Source organism: Hipposideros armiger, unplaced genomic scaffold (genome assembly GCF_001890085.2).
Source record: "Hipposideros armiger isolate ML-2016 unplaced genomic scaffold, ASM189008v1 scaffold_49, whole genome shotgun sequence".
Lineage (NCBI taxonomy): Eukaryota > Metazoa > Chordata > Mammalia > Chiroptera > Hipposideridae > Hipposideros > Hipposideros armiger.
The window spans coordinates 5,222,687-5,246,277 of NW_017731399.1; the positions used below are offsets into that span (position 1 = coordinate 5,222,687).

Consider the following 23,591-nt stretch of genomic DNA (forward strand, 5'->3'; position numbering starts at 1 on the left):
AGCTGGGCTGCCATGAGTCGCCGGCAACGGTGTAGGCTGCAGCCCCTGCTGCAGTGGGTTGCCATGGGCTACCGTGTGTAGCCAGCAGCCAGCATGAGGGGCCAGCAGCCGCAGTGAGTGGCCGTCCAGAAGCCGGCAACTGATCTGCCTCGCCCGGGAAAAGCACAATGATGGTGCCAACTTGGGCCAGTGAAGCAATGTCCTCCACAACTAGACTGAAGAACAAAACAACAGCAACTTGCCTGTTCCCCTTCCCCCAATTCCCCAATTAAAAAAAAAAAATCTTAAAAAAAACAAAAACAAATATCAATAACAAACTGCTAAAAAATGGGAGAAGTAACAAGCATTTACTAATATTGCAGCAAACGAATGAAGGCTTTGAAGAAATGCTTACAAAGGGCTTCTAAGTCTCCTCTGTGCTGACCTGACAAACAAATCTCGGTCAAGAAATAACTTCCCAAATAATAATCTATATGCACAGCTCGAAATGAGGGTGGTCTCCAGTTTTCAAATAACAAACTGCTTGGTAGGAAGTTTATTTTTGTGTTTACTGTAGTGTAAAAGGATTGTAATTATCTAGAGGTTATGTCATCCAAATGCGGAAACAAGAAACAAAAAAATCCACTACTGCAAATACCAAAACCTGACTGACATATTTGTAGCTTATTTGCTAGAGATCCTTATATCTGAGATGGGAAAATGAACTTTGTACAGAAAATGGGGGGGGGGTGAGAAATGGTTCAATAGTTCCATCAATCCTTCCTTCCCTGAGCCTCTCCTTCCTTTACCAAAGTACTAAAATCTGAATATAATTATAATACATGACAAGTAGAGCTGTCTCATGAGATGGCTTGGGTATTTTTAGCCCAAGGGCTGAGAGAGGGGAAGACATAGCCACAAGGCAAAGCTCTGGGCTTCGCTGTGCTAAATTCTACATTTATGCTTTCTCTGAGTACTTCATTAACTATACCACTAGGATCTGGTCATTTTCCCTAATGCTTACTAGCTGTCTAATCTTAGACATGTTGGTTATTCTAAAGAAGGCAATTCTATAAAATGGGGATAACTGGTATGTAGCAGGGTCAGTGGAGGTTACACAGATGGCATGTATGAAAAGTATTTGGGACTTCTGCTTCTGGCCATAACAGTACTTGCTACAGGACTTGCTCTCCCATTGTTAAATAACTAGAAAAGTTAACATATATCTGAAACAATTTTTCAGACATTTTATAATAGGCAGCAATGGATAATGATGAGAATCAAATGTGAGCCCTATGATTACACCCAGCTTTCTACCTGGAGGCACTTTTGGAACAATGGCGCAGAGCAGGGCTTCAAAGAGGGACGCTAAAACAGACTGGAGTTCAGGAAGCCCATGATATCTGCTGGGCAGAGTACCAAAGAGGAGGAAACTACCTAGAGGTTCAAATCTGCATGTGAGTCCCCTAATTTGCAGGCTGAGTATTAAAGTACATGCACACAGGGTGAGATTCCAAAGCCAGGCAAAAAAACAACAACAAAACTATTAGCGAAAGAACCACTCCCAGAGAATTATAAGCCAAACAATTCTCACAGTTCACACAGAGAGGAAGACATTGGAGTTCTGACCAACCGGAATGGAGATACCTCATTGAATATGCAGGTATTCAGATACAAGAGAAGTCATGCCTTAATAATAGGGATAACTCAGTCAGAAAGTAAAGACTGCTCTGGGTATGCTTCAATAAAGCTTAAGAAAAATAAGATTCATAAAGATCAGGCTGTTCTATAATTTATTTAACTGCCTACCAAAACAAAACTCAACACTCTTTAAAGAAGACAACAGAATCTATACCGTCAACAGTGAAATATTCACCATGTCATCTATCCAATCAAAAATAACCAGACACGTGAAGCAGAAAAACATAACTCAAAAGCAGGAGAAAATCCCAAATGACAGGGATGATGGAATTAGCACAAGAAGACTTTAGAACAGCTATTGTAAACATGTTCAAGGATTTACAGGGCAACATGAACCTAATGAGAAAATGGAAAATATATGAAAAGAGAACCAAATGCAACTTCTGACCCGGAAAACTACAATATCTGAAATGAACATTTAATTGGATTGGATTAATAACAGACTAAGACACTGTGGAAGAAAAGAAAAACACAGTGAACTTGAATACATGTTAACGGGAATTATTTAAATGAAAGCATAAAGAAAAAAGGTTAAAAAAATTAAATCAACAGTCTCATTAACCATTGGTTCACTAGTAAGTGCTCTAACACATATGTAATTGGAGATTCAGAAAAGGGGTCAGAGGGCCAGCTGAGTGGCTCAGCTGGTTAAGAGTTGGCTTGGGAGCGCGAGCTCTGAGCAGCAGGGCCGCCGGTTTGGGTTCCACATGGACCAGTGACACTGTGCCCTCTACAGCTAAGACTGTGAACAGCAGCTCGACCTGGAGCTGGGCTGCCATGAGTTGCCGGCGACGGCATAGGCTGCAGCCCCTGCTGCAGTGGATTGCCATGAGCCACCGTGAAATGGCCAGCAGCCAGCGTGAGTGGCCAGTGAGAACTGCCGTGAGCCGCCGTGAGCAGCCGTCCAATGGCCGGCGACCGATCTGCCTCACCCGAGAAGAGCGCAATGATCATAATACCAACATGGGCCAGTGAAGTGGTGTCCTCCACAACTAGGACAGCAACTTGTCTGCTCCCTGATTCCCCAACACTGTTCCCCTCCCCCCAATTCCCAAATAAAATCTTTAAAAAGAAAAAGAAAAAGGGGGGGGGGTCAGGAAAAAAATAAAGAAATAAAGATTGGCAAATATCTTAATCTGGTGAAAAATAAAAATCCACAGATCCAAGTGACATCTTCAACTGTCATATGCAGAGGGCATAATCCTTTAGGAACGCTTGTTCTTGAAAGCATTTTTCTCTTTTTAAGGATTGTATTGAAAGAAATAGCTTCTTCACACAAAATCAAGTTAGATAAAATGTGGTGAGATTATCTCACAGGGCACAGAACAAAGTGTCATCTCTGGGTGTGCCATGGCCCATACGAGGCTGCTGGGGTGTGCAGAGGCTGGTTGGTCCCTATTCCTGTTGTCTATCATTGTTTAATACCTGTTTAAATGACGAGGATAACGGTCCCTTCTAGTTTCTGACCCTACCCGCTTGGAGTAAGAGAGATCAACATGCATAATGCCTTGTTCAGGCCTTTAGAATGAACACACTTTCCTACTTTGCATTCACTTTTGGAAACCTGACACTCTGAAAGAGCAGAAAACTATGAACTCTTCTGCTCAAGAGCTATGCCTCGAAAGGTTACAGGGATCCTTAAAGGACTGTAGTGAAAAGGGACCCTTCCCTGCTGAAGGACTGAATAACTAACTACAGTTACAGGCAGTTTGTCAATCAAGGCTCGTCCCCCCCCTCTGGCCTTCATGATTATTGGATACTGGGGGCAAAACGTGCAGAGTGCGTCGTTTGCCTCTTCCACTGCCTTACGTAATGCCACGTTGCTTAAGTATGGCTTTGGTATACGTTTCTCACATTGCCCTTCATTGTCGACAGGTGGCTGGGAATGTGTAAATACACAAATAATACATAATCTTACCTACTCCCAATCTGGCCATTCATTTATAGAATCAGGGTGCTTATTACATTCTCTTCCCGGACTCTTTCAATAGCTCTTTGTGGTGATGATAATTCATATAACACAACAAATTGGGACCACATGAATGAATTGTACAGGTTTAATGTCAGAATATATGGCTACAAAGAGTTTAAGGGTATATTGAGATTTAATATTTTATGCAGTTACAAGCAGAGTATGGAACGTTAAAATAATATTTAAGAGTCTAGGCTATTTATGGGTTTTAATAGTCTCTCTTGCACGTCGTTTCCAAGTTGGCAACAGCAAAACCATGGCAACAGGAAATTCTTCCCTGCAGTAGTTTATGAATGCTTTTCTGTTTTCATGACTCGACTCCTTATTTAATTTCCGGTACAGAAAATCAGAGAGATTACTATAGACTGCAATACAGATGTGCTAATCCAAAGACCTTCTCAAAGAAACACAGGTCACAGGTGTCTGTGAATAGATTTTGAGGTTAAAACTGAAAACTGCCTCCACACAGACACACAGCAGAAGTCAACATACTCTAACCAAAATAGATACTTGAGAATTTAAGCATTTTAGTAACGACTTGGGAATGGGAGTGGACAACCTTGTACATTCGTGAGCTGTAAGTAAACAGGCTGCTTCGTTATTGTGCTTTTAATCAGCACGCTTTATGAGCCAAACTAATACCAAAGCTAAGAAGACTGTTTTTCTAGAGATTAAGTTAGACTACGGGTGATAATAATAGAAAATAAACAAACACCCTGGCAGATATTAAAAGAATACAAAGGTGAATGAAAAAAACCACAGAAAGCCAGGCTACAAAGATAAGCATGGGGATTATGAAATTAATTAATGAAAGTCAAAAATTCTAGGGCTGACGACCAGATGGTTGTAAGTTGCTAGGGTTTTTAATCACTTTAACATTCAGCTAAATATAGTGAAATTTATGCAACGCTACCCAGGAGCCATTCTGCACGACCTGCGTCCACCTTCTATTCCCTCCACACCTCTGATCACACTATTGATCTCCAGATCAATCCTAGCAACTTGGATAAGAGTCTTCAACTGCTCTGCAGCCACATCCTCCCTCTCTGGCTCCCTCTCCTCCATCACCAGCAGTTTTCTGCAATAAGTGGCAATGTTGTTTTATGGGCAATTTAGCAGACGAACATCAACACAGCAGGAGGAAAATCAGCGTCGTAGGAGGGTCTAAGTATTTCTTACTTTTGGTGTCAAGCTGTGCGCGGTACTTCTCGAATCCTTTGAGCCGAATGCGTTCTCCCAGCAGCTGAAGGAATTCCTCAAAGGCGGGGCCGGCTGATTCATTGTTGTACATCTCTTCCTCCGTGCTCTGTCCGGCTTTGCAGTACATGATGCCGACTTTCTGCTGATAGTTCAGCTGTGGGGGGCAGCAACACAAGGCAATAAATACAGGCAGGTGCCCCTGGGCCCACTTAAATGCTAGTACATCCTGGAAGGCAAAATGCCCATCACACAGCTAACTTTCCTGAAATCTTCTGTTGTAATTCTTGCGTCTCTGCTCTGAAAAAATATAGTAGAGCAAGCATTGGTAATTATAATCTTCATGAATTTAGAGGAAAGGCCAGAAAAATAAATTAAAATCTCCTATCTGGTATGACCATACATCATTAGAACAGATGTTGACACTTTAGGGAATTTCTGTTAATGGATTACAAAGTACGAAAGAAAACCATAAAAAAAACAAACAGCCTGAGAACAAAAGGCAATTCTTTTCCAATGATCTCCCCCTTTCAAAAAGGGAGGTCGTTTCAAATTTAAAGACAGAAGTCTATTTCACAAAAGCTACTTTGAAATAAATTGGTTTGCCCTAAAAAGCCCATTAATGTCCTTGCAATTTTTTTTATAACATTGGAAAAGACTTATCTTCCCATGCCATTTCTCTGATGTATTAAATTATGAACCTCAGTTACATCTTTGTCAGAGCACTCCCATGATCAACAATGCCCTTTTCAAATATTTTTCCAAAAGATGAGTGCCTGGACAGAAACTTCAGAAGGGGCTTCATAACAGGTAAATCAGCTAGTGGCAAGCATTCCTTCCTCAGAGAGTTAGAATGTAGCATTCAAAAGATTTAAATATGATATAACATCAAAACATTTATTCATCATTGAAAAGTCTAGGCATTCTGCAAATAAATTTTAAGGTGGTATTATCACCTAGGCATTGCAACCACTGCATCAGTAAACTTTTATCTGATAAAAGGAAAAGGGGAAGGGGAGAGGCAAAATTTTAATAGCTAGTGTTTAATGAATATCCATTAATGCAAATCACTATGTTCAGTGGTTTTAACATTCGTTTATCCTCACAACAGCCCATAACGCAAATATTACCCGTCTGACAGATAAGCAAAGAGTAGGTCAGAGAATGGAAGAGAAAGTAATTAGCCTAGTAGGAAGAGACACAAGGTAACAACTGGCAGTCCTGTGATTCCACTCTATTAAATATCACCAGGACTCAATAAGGCTTCTCTTGCTCTATTTCTATCACTGCAACATATGTCCACAGCCCCTTATTTGCAATTCTGAAGTTGAAAAGGTAAAAAAACAAATTTAAGCAAACCCATTTGGCAGCAAAACTTGCTATGGGCTGACATCAGTACTTTTAATGTATTCCTCTGTGTGTACATATTCATATTTTCCCCATGGAAACACTAATTTATGGGGTGCTGCTCCAGATCCCATTGGGAACATTACTAGATGGTGTTTGTATTTTATTACCCTGCTAAAATCTGGACATTTCTGACTTCTGAAACATACCCAGCTCTTACCATTTTACACAAGGGACTGTGAACCTGAACAGCTTCACAACAGTGATAACAGAAAATGTGGTGGGGGAAAACGCTTGCTTACTTTCCCCTGTCCACTGCACACTACGCAGTTGACAAGGACGCTCAGCAGCCTTTACACGGCACACGGACATGAGAGCTCCCCCGGAATTCTGGAAAATGCACACAACTGACTACTCTGCTTAATCCCGGGAGTGAAAGGTCAAGTTCCGAGTCTGAAGCCTGCAAAGAGCTGGAAATACTAATATTGGAATATTTTTAAAGTAGCATGCCACCTTACATTATTGCGGCTTTGTTGTAATCACTAACAGAAGCAGATGTAGGGCTTAGTTCATTTTGTATACCACATGTAGGAAAAACCCAACACGAGAAATCAGAATAAGACCTACTGCACGCCACTGACATTTCAGTGTTTTCTCAGTGCCACCCCCCCCCCCCAAAAAAGGTCTGAATGTGGCTAACGCTTAGAAGGGAACTCCCACAGGTAGAGATTTCATCTTGACTTTAGAATTAAACTGAGTTGCCCTATCAGGTCTCCACAAACAAAACAGCAGTGGTAAGCTCTAGTCTAATACAAAAGAAGCCCTTACTACAGCCCAATCCATCAGAGATGAAGCAATCCCGAGAAAGGAAGGGGCTTGGAGTTATTTGCTGTTTGGCTCTGTGCCTCCCAGATCAGCCTTCTCAAGCAACAATGTAAGACAAAAGTCACCCTGTTCAATAGAAAGCATCAGTGACACTGGATTTGTGGATGGCTTTTAAAAACTTCTTAGATAAAGGCCTAAGATTTCACCATGCAACAGTCAAAAGAATTCATTTATTAAAAAAAAAAGAGTTCTCGGTGGAGAGAAGATAAGGAAACTTCCCCCAAACTGCTGGAGAAGCAGAACGCAAGGACAATGAGACAATGAGCTGTTTTGTTTAGGCTGATTTCTTCTACTCTAGTGAACTCCACCTGCAGATAGGAGAACAAACTGGTTTTTTCTGGTTGTGAAAGGACGGCTCCTTTAAGTGGATTAGGAAATTTGTTAGAATGTCAAATTTCCTATGGGTTGAAACTGCCAAATGTCACTGCTCTATCCTCTAAGGTGACAATATGACTGTCTCCTTGCTTTCTACTGCAATTAAATCAAGGTAGGTGGCATTCTCTGAACTCAGGTTCCTGGAATCCTTAGTGAGCAACGATGTTCCCTGCCAGAAGATGAGAAGTTGTTAAGGAGTTATGTAAATGTAATAAGGGACATTTCAAGAGAAAGAGCAAATGTAAATAGAGTTAGAGCTGTCATTTGGGGGTTTTGAATTGTTAGGCGGTTAAATAAAACAGCATTTTTTTTTTGAGACACAGACACATGTGTATGGGTTTATGTGTGTGATTATATAATACCTTTACGTAATGATCAAAATACAGCTATGATGACACCAGAAGCCATCTTGAGACAGGTCGGGTCTCTCCACAGTTTAGGGTTTTGTTTTGGCTAATCTTGGGGTCATGCTATACAATTGTGTGCCTGCATACCACCTGTTCACATGGAGCGCTGATGCCAGTGTTTGGATACTCAACAAACATCTGTATTATAAAAAGTGATGATGGTCAGTCCGCAGGACTAAGGTTATATTTGAGATGCAGGTGAATCTCAACAAAGCAAAGTGTCTTTCAAAACCCACCAAAGTGACATGGGCTCCCACAGCTGGGAACAAACAGTGCATAAAATTGCTCTTCCTCTCATAAAGTAGGGACTCGAACACAGAATCAGAGAAACAGGAAGTGCCATCTGACTTCCACAGCACTGAGTTCCTGGAAAGATGGATGATGAAGTAAGAGCCCCCTAGTGGTGGAAACAGATGTGAATAACCAAGTTCTCAGGCCTCTTCAGCAGTGCTGCCTTTTCATCTCTTGTTCCCTGGTGTCCCAGCCAAGGAAGGCCACTGGGGTGGCACACACCATGAGAACAACCCAATTCTTACTGTTCTTATGAAACCATCCAAATTGCTTGATTTAATCCAGAAATGTAAAACAGTCACTATGAGGTATTTCTTTGCACAGCAGTTCTCCAAGTGTGGGCTGTGAACCCTTGAGGGGTGCTTGAGCTTTGTTCTGGGCTAGAATTAAGTTATTTGGAAATAGCTGGATCCTTTCAGTTCTTGCCATTAGGCTGTACCAGGGTAGCGTTTCATTTGGGGTAATTTTGCCCCACTGCTGCAGCAAAACCATTCTGAGGCTTGGCCCAGTGCCATGGGAACTCTGAGGTTGTCCAGTCGGCCTGGTGGAAGCAGAAACTATTTCCAGCCATGTGAGAGGACTGAGGATTTGCCTCCCTCAACCTTTAGGGTGGTTCTTACCCTGGCCTCAAGTAGTTTCCTCAAATGCAGGTAATTTATCAGTACTCAGCTCTGTGAGGCAGAGTCAACCTGGCTTCATATCTCAGACTTCTGGGCTTCAGCTGGGTGGCCCTCCTGCACTGCAGAGCCTGGAAACTGCTTTTCAGGTACAAAAACGGCGTGACCTTAGAGTTCACTTCATTTGTTTCCAACCTCCTGGAGATCACTATCCTACATTGCCTGATGTCCAATGTCATAAAAACTACTGTTTCTTTGTTTTGTCTAGTTTTTAAGTTGCTTCACACAGGAGGGTAGTCTAGTGCTTCTTTCTTAATCTTGGCCAGAAGCACAAATCTGCCTTTAGTTTTTAAAATCAATTGCAATGGTATATAATTTCTGAACAGTAAACTGCATCCATTTGAGGCACACACTTTAATGAGTTCTAATAAATTGCCACCACCATCACTATAAAGAACATTTTCATCACTCCTTCCCCAAATTTCCTGGTTCCCATTTGCAGTCTAGCCCTGCATCAACTAACAGCCTCAGGCTGCTTTATTTTTCTCCCACTGTAAATTAGTTTTGTCTATATTTTTGAACAATATTTTTGTTGGGTAAAATTTGTTGTGAAAGTTATTCTCTTTCACCAACTGGATCTGTCTTCCGGCTTCCATCGTTTCTTTATGCTTTATAGCTCAGCAAATGGTTGATTTTAATAACCAATTGTCTCACTGTTCTTCTTTGAAGGTATTTTTTCCTTTGGCTAGTTTTAAAATTTGGCCTTTTCTTTTACTTCTAGCAATATTTTATTTTATTTTACTGGATGGGTTTATGTCTGATTTTCTTAGTATTTATCTTACTTAGGGAAGGCAGGGCTCCTTGATTCTGTCTTAAGTTATCTTTCATCAGTTTTGGAAATTTCTCTAAGTATTTCTTCGAATATTCATTCTGTCCCCAAATAATGCTTTCATCTTCCTTCTCCTGGGAATTGGATTACATATATGTATTTCACTGTGGCCCACATGCCTTTTAGGCACTTTTCTGTTTTTCTTATGTTTTCTTGTCTCCATTCTTCAGTTAAAATTTTTCTGGTAACCTGCCTTCATCAATTTTCTTTTCTGTTGTATCTAACATGGTATTTAATCCATCTACTGAGATTATAATTGTTCTTTTTTTCAGTTCTAGAATTTCAATTTGATTGTTTAACAGATCTGAGTTCCCCAGTGACCCTTGAATACATTTTTTATTTCTGCAGCTCCCATGAAATCAGTGAAACGTTCTCATCTGTCACCTAACTTTTTAAAAATGCAGCTTTATGCTAGACTTAAGGCCCAAGCCTCTTACAAATTAGCAAATATCCAAAGAAAAGAAGTGCTGCATGAACTCCAATTTCTCAATTATTTCTTTTCTGAATCAGGTTTTTGGTGTTATGTCTAAGGACTCTTAACCAAGCCCTGGGTCCCAAAGACTTTGTTTTTGTCAAAAAGTTGTATAGTTTTATATTTCCATCTGTGATCCATCTGAATAAATTTTTGCATAATGTGTGAGGTTTAGGTCAAATTCATTATTTTGTCTCTGGATGTCTAACTGTCCTAGCACCTTTTTAAAAAAGCCTATCCTTCCTCCATTGAATGATATTTATACCTTTGTCAAAAATCGGTTGGATATATTTGTGTGGGGCTAATTCTGATTGATCTATGTATCTATCCTTCCAATAAATAGTAAGACACAGTTCTTAATTGCTGAAGTTATATAATAGGTCTTGAAATTAGGTAGCATAATCTCTCCTACTTTATTCTTCTTTTTCAAAATTGTTTTAGCTATTCTAGTTCCTTTGTCTTTCCATACAAATTTCAGAATAATCTTGTCTATAATTACAAAAAATCTTGCTAGGCTTTAGATACCAATTGTGCTAAAACTGTGTATCAATTAGGAGAGAATGGATATCATTAATACGTTGTCTTTCAATCCATGACCATGGTATGTCTCTCCATTTATTCAGGTGTTCTTTGATTTCTTTCATTAGTGTTTTAGTTTTCAGCATACAAGTCCTATATATGTTTTGTTAGATATATACCCAAGTATTTCATTTTTCATTGAGAGATTGTAAATGGTACTGTATTTTACTTTCAGTTTTCATATGTTCATTAAAATAAATCTAAATGATTTGTGTGAGTTGATGTTGAACAATACAACCTTGCTGAACACACCTTGTAGTTCTAGGAAGTTTTTGTGGATTCCTTGGAGTTTTGTACATAGACTATCGTGTTATCTGCAATAGGGACAGTTGGGTGCTTTTTTCTTTCCTCTATAGATACCCCTTTTCTTTCCTTTTTTTTGCCTTATTGTGCTGACTAGAACTTTCAGTACTATGTTCAATGCCAGTGGTAACAGTGTACATCCTAACCTTGTTACCATTTATTAAGTATGATATGAGCTGTAGGTTTTCTGTAGATTTTCTTTTGTTATCAAGTTGAGGAAATTTCTCTATATTTCAGTTTTGATCATGAATGACCACTGGGTCATTCCTCAAATCTCAAGGTCCCTAGCTAATCTGCTCTCTTCTCTCCACTGTTCTGGTTCATTTTATATTTGCTTTACATACAATGTACAAGGTTTTAGCTATATTAAGCAGGAAGAATGGGGGGGGGAAATACATCTACTCTCTATTTCCAAAAGCAAATCCAAATTTATTTTTAAAAAATATTTTGTCTAGTGTTTCTGGTTATTCTCAGTGGATGGGCTGGTCCTCAACAAGCTATTCGGCCATTACTGAACATGAAGACTTTGGTAATATTTTTAAATCCTCATGATTCACACTGATAGCACTTATTTTGGTTTGTTCATCATAAACATGTTAACTCTTAACTACTTCCTAAAGATTTATCACCATACTGTCCTCCAAACAGAATGACAAGAAACTGGAAAAATTCAGTGCTGGGAGCAAAAAAATGCTAGTTAGAAAATTTATCCTCATTGGAAATTACTAAGAAAAATCAAATTACTTTTAAAAATGACATATGGATATTGGGTAGGAAAGTTTAAAAAAAAATCTGACAGAGATGCTGTCAAAATTATTTATATATGTGTATGCATATATTCTAATCTATTTTTATTTGTGGCATAATGTATAGAAAATATTCTATACACACAATAATCTTGATGTACACATAATATGTTGTGCAAATTTTCTCACAAAAAAGCGCTTCATATTAGGGATTAAAGTGATAATAAATGCACCTGTTTTGATTTGACATTAAGATGAATTTCAATTATATAGGGAAAGATTCTTCATTGCAGCACTGTTTGTAATAGAAAAGAACTGGAATTACTCTAAATGCCTATCAATAGGGAAACTGACAAAATAAACTATGGTATAGCAACACGAGAGAATATTATGCAGCAGCAAAAACACTAGGAAAGCTTTCTATGGACTGACATTGAGAGATCTCCAAAATATATTACTAAGTAAAAAAAAGCAAGTATCTACAGAATGCTGTACTTTGTATAGAAGAGGGAGAAACAAGACTACATATGCATAGTTGGTGATGTCTGTATAAAGAAACATAGGAAAACATAAGAAAAATAAAAGTGGTAACTATGGGGGAGGAAGGATGAGAGGAGATAGAAACAGGGTGGAAATTAGATCCCTTGATGTAAACATAATTACTCTGATTTCTGGATCATTTGATGATATTAGGTAGCTGAGTCCTATAGGAAAGAAAACTCGTTTAACTTTATTTTAAAGCTGAACCAAAAATGCAATCCACAATTTATAATCAAGAAAACTGAAATATCTGCAGTCAGTGATTCTTTTTGGATCATGAACCAAAGAATCCTCACTGTATGTCTTAGCCATGCTGAGCTCCATGACTGCACACGGGCGTCCTACCACGGCCAAGGGTCTTCCGAATGCTACTGCTATCAGTCATGTTAATCACTGGAAAGGACTCCATCCAGTCCTCCAGCCCAGCCTTGGCCAGGAAAAGCATGGAGGAGCCAGTGCAGAGGAATCACCACTTGTGAACGGATAAGACGAAGCTACCAGTGCCACTGCCTTCTTTCCCTGACCTGACGGCTGTCGTGGATATTGCCTTCCTGATAATGTACATACGGGCCCATGGGTTGTCTGGAACCACTCTGGTGCCCACCTGAACTTTAAACATGTATTAGCTGATATCCTCATCTAAAAGAAGATTAAAGTTTCAGGAATGGTAATTGTTCTGACAAAGCTTTATTCATAGAAAGTAGGTTTTGGAAAAAAATTTTTTAACCTGTGGTTCATTCTTTAAATATACCTGCCTGAATCAAAGAAGAAAATGGCTAGTCAAACTCATTTATCCTCAATAAAATCGTGCAACAGGGCAAGGAATAGGCTGAGTCAGCAAAACATTTTATCCATGTCCTTAATCAAAAGATCAGTGCTATTATTATTAAATAAACACTGCTTCTTTCCTTATATCTATTCTTGAGACATATAATGCAGACCTACTACTTTTCCTCTTTAACTTCAGTAACTTGAAGGTTAACTTTTTAAAGAATAGAGAACCCAACAAATATTTTCACTTCTTTGTATTTTTAAATAAGTATCTAGAAAAACAATGGAGATGCTCATTTAGGCAAAACCACTACTGTGTACATAAAACTTGACATTTCCCAATGAAAACAGGACTACCAATTGTTTCTATTGCAAACTGGCAATTGTACTTTAGATGTTTTTAAGCTCTACTCCAATTTTATATGGGTTTAGCATGTTATACTCAATATATTGGGCATTGAAGCCTACAACAATAAAGCATGGATCTATCCATCCAGTTTCTTCTCCTACTCATGAGGAGGGAAAAGGGGGACAGGATGTACAGAATGGGGGCTCTGGAGCCTGACTGCCCGCATTCAAGACGTGCCTCCACCAGATGCTCACTGTGATCTGGGGAGTCTTTCAGCCTCTGTGCCTCAGTGCTCTTGTCTGTAAGACAAGAACAATAACAGCACCTACATCAAAGGCTGCTGAGGATTAATTAAAATAATTCATGTAAACTGCTTCACACAGTGCCTGCCTTAGTCACGGCTCAATACGAAATATCTGTTTTTATTACTCTCTTGCACGTGCCTCACATTCTTGCTCAGCTGGACCACTTGCTGCCCCATAACCACACTCTGCCCTTTCATCCCTCCGTGCTTTGTTCTTCTTATTCGGAGTCTAGGCTACCGGACCACTTATTCTCTGGCCCGATGAAATCCTCTTCCCTTTGTCCCGGACCCATCTCATCCTGATCCATCTTAACCAGTGATGACTTGGCCCAGTGGCTTGCACCTCCATTGCTCTTTGTTTGCAGTTCTTTTATTATACTCATTATATTAAACCTGATTTCCATTACAGTAATGTATGACTTTGTCTCCTTCATAGGTAATGGCTGTCTTACCAGCCTATTTATTCTCTACAGTATTTAACAATCTGCAAAAAGTGGTTACTCAATAAGCATTTACTGAATTTGAAACAGTTGTGCTTACTTATGAAAGTAAGGCTATTATATTATACTACCTATAATAGCAGCTCTCTCATAGGATGCTTATAAATATTAAATGAGATAATGCATGTGAAGAACTATTGAGGAGTAACTATTTTATCACTATCAATCACAGCTACTATTTCTTCAGTGTTCACCTGGCATAGTGCCTGGCATTGTACTAAGTGCTTTACGCATGTGGACTCCTTGAAACAGGGCCTGGCATGACGATCTTGTACTCCTTTGCACCAAGCAGATGAGATAAAGGTGTTTTTTAAATGATAGAGAAAAATGGCAAATTTAAAAGGAACTAATTGGCTATATTATTAAAAAGTTTGCTTGAATAAATAATGAAATCCCTGATACTTCACAGTGTAGTTTGGAGAAGCAAAATAATTCAAGATGTGCAAACGTATATGAAAACTTGCAAATCTTAAAAAAGAAAGGTTGTATTTGGCAAATCCATATCCAGTGTTCAGGACTGCTCAGGGGAAATGGCCCTGAGAACTCTGAAAGTCTCAATCCTCTCAACCATCAAATGGGCCAGTAAGTGGTACCTATCACACACAGGGTGCTGCGGGGATGAAATCAGATGATGCCAGTGAAAGGCTTGGAATAGTGTAACAAGCAAACATGTATATTTATATAATTTGTTTTTATCATAGAGATGCTCTCAATTATCTAATAAGCGAAGATCTAGGAGCATGATGGACAAGCTAAATCCTGAGTTAACCAAATTTTCTGAGTCACAACCTGTTCTAAATGCTTGACAGTGTGAAATCGGTGGCAGGTCAGGTTCATGCTCTCACTGCCCTTTATATGATAATGCAAATGGACATCAATGCGTAGTGCAGGGTTCAGAAAGGTTTCCGGAAGGAGAATGGAAAAGCTTGGGTAAGTCACAAGGCAGAGATGCATTTTTTAACAATTAAAATGCCTACTTCAGTTCTCACATCAGAGTCTATTCAAATGAAAACTAAATTTTTATATTTTTGTGAAATGCTTGCTTTTATATTTTACAGATATAATTTTCATTTGTTCTTTTGTTCATTTCAGTTTTTACAAGTGGTAAAATAAGCAAATAAGGCACCAAAGATCTGAAAGGCAGAATGCCACAATGTACCAAGCAATACTGTTTTCTTTTTCCAAGCATAATTACGTAAGCCATTTACAGTAGAGAAGACATTAAAGGAACCATTTCAAGAAAATTTAAAGGGAAGTTCAGAAGTTCCTTTTAGTAAGTGTCCAGCTTCTTGGTATCATAGTATGAATCTCTTTAGATGTTAGGATGTACAAAGCATGACATTTTAAAAGGTGGTGACACAGATGGAAATAAAAAATGGTTTGCAATGATTCAAATGCATAATTTACTGCACTTATAAGCATTTCTTTTTTAAAATCTGTATTTGTAAAGGCACCAAAATAATCAGTTTTGTATGATTTTTTTGTTTGTATGTATATAAATACTTATGTATGGCTGTTTTTTATCAGTACAATTCTGGCTTTGAATGCTATGGAGACATAAATGAAAAGACAGTGGCCGAGTTGCCCCTTAGTTCACATATAGAGCTGCTCGTATAAGAATACCAGGTTTTAAACTCCTAGATTCCACTGTCTAGTAAAATTTCCAAAACAGATTTGGGGAGGCTCACCTAGATTGCCAAATTTTAATTTTGCAAGGCATTAAAGAATACAACACATTTCCCAGACAAGGAAAAGCTAAAGGAGTTCATCACCACCAAACCAGTGTTACAAGAAATATTAAAGGGATTTCTTTAAAAAGAAGAAAAAAGACCAAAAATGTGAATAATAAAATGTCAATAACTACATACTTATTAATAATTATTTTAAATATAAGTTGATTAAATGCTCCAATAAAAAGACATACGGTGGCCGAATGGATAAGAAAACAAGACCCTTACATATGCTGCCTACAAGAGACTCACTTTTGATTGAAATACACACAGACTCAAAGTAAAGGGATGGAAAAGATATTTCATGCAAATGGAAATAGAAAAAAAAAAAACCTGGGGTAGCAATCCTTATATCAGACAAAATAGACTTTAAGAGACAAAGAAGGACCTAGCAATTCCACTTCTGAATATTTTTCTGAAGAACCCCAAAACACTAATTCAAAAAGACATATGCACCCTTATGTTCATTGCAGCACTATTTATAATAGCCAAAATATGGAGGCAGCCTAAGTGTCTACAAATAGACGAATGGATAAACTTGTGGTACCTATATACAATGGACTATCACTCAGCCATAAAAAAAGAGTGAAATCTTGCCATTTGTGATGACATGCATGACCTTGAAGGGTATTATGTTAAGTGAAACAAGTCAGAGAAAGACAAATACCATATGATTTCACTTACATGTGGAATGTAAAGAATGAAATGAACAAAACAAACCAATTAATAGAGAACTGATGGTTGCCAGTTGGGAGAGGGTGGGGGGGATGAGTGATAGAGGGAGGGGATTAAGATGTGCAAATTGCCAGTTATAAAAACAGTCACGGGGATATAAAGTACCGCTTAGGGAATATAGTCAATAATACTGTAATAACTATGGATGGTGTCAGATGGGTACTAGACTTAACGGGGGGGTCATTTTGTAAGTTATATAAATGTCTAAGCACCATGTTATATACCTGAAACTAATATAATATTGTATGCCAACTGTAATTAAAAAAATAAAAGATTTAATAATTAAAAAAGCATATTATCAATAACTTATGAAGAAAAGAGTATTTTCATACCTTCCATGATTAAGAAGACCATGATATCAGAATAATGGACAGTTTTGTGCATTAAATAAATTTAGCATTAAGTTAAACTCATTACAGTGTTCTCTTTCCTGTGTTGATGGGACCAAAAAGTATTCATCAGAGGCCTGCCCGCCGATCTGTGGTCCAACATCCTACAGTTACTATGAGAGGGCACAAAATGTGCCAGAGAGCTCATAAAATGTCTACAATTAGGGCACTCATTTTTATTTTTTCCTTAATATGGCTAAAATGAAGGGAAAATATCAATAAACGCCTCCATTATGTAAAATAATGTTTTAATGTAGAATTTAGAATGTCTAGTATGTGATATTATCAATGTCTCTAAATGTTCTGCTCCAAAAGCAGTCACTAAAAAGGCTGAATCCATAAAGTTGAACCTAATCATCATTTTTCTACTCCTTTGTTAGAATAAACATTCAAAATATTTACTGGAAAAATGGCCCCCCAAATTGTGAAATTGTGAAGTTTATGTGTCAGTAAGTCTTCCGAAGCATTCAAAGTACTTCATACAAACATGTTATAAACATGAACACTCACAGCCTACTTGAAATACATGTACAGATGAGATACTGGCTGTGCTTTACCACAAGTAAAATGAATGGAGAGAGAGCAAGGATAAGTTACATCCAACTAAACGTCCATAATATGTTCCTATTGGCTGAATTAAAAGAATAAGTATGACTGAAACTGATTTTTTTGAACGCCTATTCATTTTAATAAAATTGAAATTTTTAACTAATTAAAGAAATACCATCAAAATTTGTTCATAAAATGGCATTCAATAACAGGACATATTTTACTTTTGGAGAGGTTTTTTTTTTGGTTTTTTTTTTTAATGCAATGGTAAAGCTATGATCACTCACTGCCAGGATGCAATATGGCTGAAATGTTCAAAGAAAGAGTTAAAGTAAGAATATAGGAATACAACATCTAACAAAACCAGCCCAGTGCTCAAATTATTCCAAGCAGAATGTGGATACTCTCTCTGGTTAGTGGATTTTCCAGATCATAACTTTTCATTCTCTACTCTCTCCTGCCTCTATACATAATAAAATATCCTGTCATTCATTTACATCTTGATCCAATGGCCCCCACATATAGGAAGTACGGAGGTGAGAAAATCTTGAGCATTTTTATTTAAATACTAATTAGGACCCTGATTTTAAAATTTTTTTATTTAGAAATCTGGGCTAAAATACATTGTTGGTGGTATTAGCAGATTTTAAAATTCTAAGCTTTTAGAACGGTTTGTTGTAGTGGCTAACAGTATAGGCTTTGAACTTATTAACTGTGTGAACTTGGATTTACTACTTAATCTCTCTGTGCCTCAGAATTCTTCGTCTCCAAAATGGGGATAATAAGGGCACGATTCTCATAGAGCTGGGAGATTAAATGAAATAGCATATTTAAGGCACTTAAAACAGAGCCTGGTGAATATGTTCATTAGTGTTACTTATTATTATTACTGTTACTGCTACTACTTATTCCTAGAGTACTTGAAAAATTCACTGCATTTATGGAAGATTACCGAAAGAGTTGAATATATTTTAAGTACCATATCTATCAATTCTGACATGAGAGAATTTCATCAGATGAGAAATGTTCTCAGAGTTCAGAGAGCTAAAAAAAAGAAAATGAGTAATTGCAGAGAGAGTATCCTTCACAGTGAATGACATCAGTTTTACCTATCAAAAAGAAATATTAAGGTCTGAAGCCTTGCAGGAAACCTGAGCAATGAGCAAGTTCCCTGGAAGCCACACTTACCCCTTGTTCATCCAGTTTCATGAGCTGCTCTGTGACTTTGGGCGTGTTGAAGGCCAAGCGCAGGCACTGGATGTTGAGCTCGGGAATCACGTGCTCCAGCACTTCTTTCAGGGGTAGCCCTCTGGCTGTCGAGTGCTTTGCCGTTGAAGGAATGGCATCCTCCAGGACTGAACCTCTCAGTGTCATGAGCTGAAAAGAGATCCATGCTATGGTGAGGAGAGTGAACACAGGAAGTCCCCCTTATCCGTGGGGATATGTCCCAACACCCCCAGGGGATGGCCGAAACCGTGGATAGTACTAAACCCTATATATACTGTTATTTCCTGGACATACATACCTATGATAAAATTTAGTTTATAAAGTAGGCACAGTAAGAGATTAACAATAATAATAAAATAGAACAATTATAGCAATACAATGTAACAAACTTTAAGTGAATGTGGTCTTTCTCTCCTCTCTCTCATTGTACTGTATTCATCTTTCTTCTTGTGATGACGTGAGATGACAAACTGCCTACATGATGAGATGAACTGAGGTGAAGGATGGGAGGCATCGTGACAGAGCATTATACCTACTACTGAGCTTCTAACGATATGTCAGGAGGAGGATCATCGAGCCATAACGATGTTGACGGTTGGATGTGAAGAACAGACAATGTCAATGGTTGGGGACATTTAATGTTTTCAGACCACGGTTGACCTCGGGTAACGGAAACTGCGGGAACTGAAACCGCAGATAAGGGGGGACTACCATACATCAAATGCACTGAAAGCCTAGACTGCGATCCTCCTGAGGTAGCTGGGAATAACTTGACTGCTTAAGCCAGTGAGAGGAAAAGGATGAGGGACACGATGTGAGATACTTCACGCAGGAAAAACGAAACCAACATTTTCAAGAAGACCCAGGCAAGTCCAAAGGAACTCATATGCAAGCCTTCTAAGGACATTTACTTAAATGCTAAAAACAGTACTTCCTTAAAGAACTCAGTAAGATCAATGTTTCTATATGGCTATAAAATGCCACTAAATACACTAACTGGGAAAATAAGTAGGTGATATCCCAGAGAAATATCTAAAGTGTAAGTGCTTAGAATTTAGATGCTACTGTATACGTTTTTGAATGATAAAAAGTAAAGGAGAAATAAAGTTTTAAATTTCATAATATATTGCTGACACGCATAAACTATTCATACCCACAAATGCTTCTTTAATAGGACACTGATGATCGTTGGGCAGTAGAGTCTGGACAGCACTGAAAATTATTTTAGGTTTTCCCTTACTTCTTGAAACACCTTTCATTGTTATGAAATACAAACATAAGGAAAGGAATTTCCTTATGTAATGATGGCTTGTTGGAGCAAAGTTAACCAGGCTTGAAGCCTAAAGTAGTCTTAATTTCCCCAAATTTGCTTGTGGCAAAGTTGTTAATATAATTAAAACCCTGTATGGTGACCTAAGGAAAAAACCCAGTATATTGAACAAATTTCCATTAAGCCCATAGGTTGTAAGGTACTGAACTGCAACTGGGGCTACAATTGAGCTAACAGAGGAGTACACACAAGTTGATTGATGTGGATGGATGGGTATGGCGTGCAAGTCGGGGAGAGGTATGAAATACACAGCTGCAATTCAGGAAGGATATGTTTCCTAAGAAAAATGTAACAAGTTCGGGTCCTAAGAGAGTTCAAAGGAAGAAAGCTGAGAGCTGTGGCTCAGAGCATATGGAAAGGCCCTCATAGAAGGGTGGCACAACGCGGGGCCATGGAATCTAGAAAAGATTCTATAAAAAGAAAACGTCAAGAGAGCAAACGTATGGAGATGAAAAAGAACAGGGTGTGAAGGGAAAAGAGCGACTGCTAGAGCTGAGCTGGACCTAAGGAGAGCCAGCCCAAGGGTGGGCTGGGTGGTGAAGCTGTAAGGTGTGGGGAGCCCCAGGGCTGGAGACTCTCATGCCAACTCAGGGGTGTGCACCTCACCGGCTCCAAAGGGCACTCTCAGCATGCTTTTGAACTGGGGTGATGACAATGATGTATATTTTAAGGAAATTGAGTTGGCAAATAAGATGAATTGCAAAGGGAGGCACCAGGGGGCAGAGAATAGAGTTAGAAGGAAGCTGTAAGGGTCTTAAAGTAACAGGAAAAGAGAGCAAAGAGAGCATGATGCAGGACTAGCAGGGAGAATGGAAGCCAAAGGGAGAGTCACGAGGGAAGTAAAATCTGGAACATTTGCCAATGGATGGAGAAGGAAGGTGAATGTAAGAAAAGCAAAACTCACCATCTTGTTCAATACACGAAAAGGGCCCTTGAGGGATTTGCAGTCTATTCATTTGAGGAGTATCTTTTCCTTCATTTACATAATTTGTTTTCAAGTAACACTTGTATGAAAAACATCATTTTCCTATGACTTAATATCTAGTTTGAAAGAAACAATTTTGTTTTTTTAAATCACGGGAAACCGACCGCTGGACAACTCATTGACTGCACCCCACCTTCCCTGGGGACAGGAACCTACAAAGGCTGGCGGTATTTTCAGTTGAGAAACCAAGGCCAGGAATGCTAATGACTGCCAATCAGGGGCCACAGGAAGACAGCAGCTCACGAAGAAAGCCAAAGCAGATGAGGAGGACTGGCTTTTATACCTGAATCACTAGCATAACTGATATTTTTGTGAATGACTTCTAGAAAGAAGAGAATCCTCTTAAGTCCCCATGCGCCTCTACTTAAAAGCACGCACGTGCCCTGGAGAGTTTGTTCACAAATTCTCATGTTTACAAATCAATGCGTTTGTTTTTTTTAAATATATGTTGTGCAATGATTATTTCTATTGAAATGACAGATGTCTGTTTCTGTTTCTGTTACCTTGAATGCTATTTACTGAAGCAACTGGCGTGGCACTGTGGTGACCATGTTTTTCTCCATATATGTATGAACATGAGAAATTAATAGCATGAGAAGTCCCTGCAAAGGCATAAAAATGAAGTCTTACTTTTATATATATGGCTGTCCCACAAAGTTCAGGAGCTGTAGGCTGAAGCCAACATCTAGAGTATTTCCATCAAAGAACTTGGAAGAAAAGGAGGAAGGAAGGAAGGAAGGAAGGAAGGAAGGAAGGAAGGAAGGAAGGAAGGAAGGAAGGAAGGAAGGAAGGAAAGGAGGGAGGGGGCAGAGAGGGAGGGGAAGCACTATTTTGGCACTCAGATAAAAAGTCCTATCCTCATTGGGTTTATATTCTAGTGGCAGAGACAGAAAACGAACAAAATAAGTACAATACACGAGATAGCGTTAAGTGTTCATGAAAAAACAAAGCCTGGAACTGGATTTGAAATGGGGGTTTGAGGGGGTAGTAATTTTAGATGCAGTGGTCCAGGAAGGTCCCTGTGATTTATGAGTAACGGCCAGAAGGAAATGAGAGCGCTGTGGCCAGGAGGATGCCGGGAAGAACACTGCGCCACAGAGGAGGAGGGCGCATCCCAGACCTGGGGCAGAGGAAGGACTGAGGAGGGGGAGGTGGAGATGCGGTTGGTAGCAGATCTGCATGGTCGCTGAGGCTACCAAAGAGGCTGGCCTTGACTCAGACAGAGGTGACAAACCATTACAGGATTCTGAACTGAGGAATGACAAGATCTAGATTACATTTCAAAAGGATCCCTGATGGGCTGAAAGAATGCAGGGTTAAAGGGCAGAAGTAGGAAGAACAGTTCTCAGGGAAAGATGATGGTGGCTTCACCCAGGCCCAGGCCATGGGATGGGAGAAGTGGCGGAATTCTAGACAGATTTTGAAGACAATGTCAACAAGTTTTACTTATATTTGGGGGGGCATGAGGGAGGAGATTTGGGGGGAGAGAGGGAGAATAAGAGAGGAGTCAAGTGTGGCTTCAAGGTTTCCGGCCTGAACAACTAGAATAATAGAGTTGTCACCAGCTAAACATTAATTTGAGCATGAAAACTAGTGGTAATGGTGTTCTGAACCATGAACAACATTTAATTTGGATGTTTCAATCAAAGGCTAAGGAACCACTGGACCCAAGAGATGGGTTAGCAGGAAAAGGGCTGACTAGAGAACAGGAGGGCAGTGCAGGTTGAGCATGTTAGGCCCAGGTAGCAACAGATGAAAGAACAGATGTGGGGAAGGCAAGAGGCAGTGCGGTTTACCCACCACAGCAGAGGGAGCATGTTACTTCTGTGCGACAGCAGTTACTAGAGGGAGGCTGAGACCAGACGTGCAGTGCCTGCAAGGAGGCCGAAAGGGAAAACCAAGGAAAGCAGTAACAGGGTCCGAGAAAGAAAGTGCTGATTCAGACAATGTCAACCTCTGACGTGGAGGATGATAGGACCGTGGCAAGAGGAGGAATTTCAGTGGCTTAAAAACACAGAAAAGGAAGGATATGACGGGGGCTTACATCAGAGTGGTCCTGGGAGGAGAAACGGGACACGGAGGACAAACACGCTTGGGAGGCTCATAGGCCAGATATCTGGTAGGACCCGAGAAGCTAGAAACAGCTAACGACCTGCATCCAAGCACACAGTGTGTTCTCGTGCTTTTCATTTTCAACAAAAGAATTTACACAGCTTCACGACGGCTTTGGCGTGTTAGTTCTTCATTTCTCTCTGGCCCGCTCTATGTGACACATTAGATTAATAAAGTCGTGCCTTTAAAAATCCTATTTTTAATTTCCCAAGAGTTCATGCTTAGGAACAATGCCTAAGTGAGACCAACCCCTAAAATTCAATGGGAGAAATGAAGCCAAATGCCCTATTTAAACTAGTTTCAAAAAAAA

At 39.3% G+C, this 23,591-nt stretch overlaps 1 protein-coding gene across 1 annotated transcript in view; it reads right to left on the minus strand.

Annotated features, from left to right (window-relative positions):
* Window positions 1-23,591, minus strand: part of SIPA1L1 (signal induced proliferation associated 1 like 1) — a 347,884-nt gene that overhangs the window by 107,891 nt on the left and 216,402 nt on the right. The window contains exons 7-8 of the mRNA XM_019640297.1: window positions 18,816-19,004; window positions 4,832-5,006 (exon numbers count right to left, since the gene is read on the minus strand). Of these exons, the coding sequence (XP_019495842.1) occupies window positions 4,832-5,006; window positions 18,816-19,004 (364 nt within the window). The remainder of the gene's footprint in view (window positions 1-4,831; window positions 5,007-18,815; window positions 19,005-23,591) is intronic.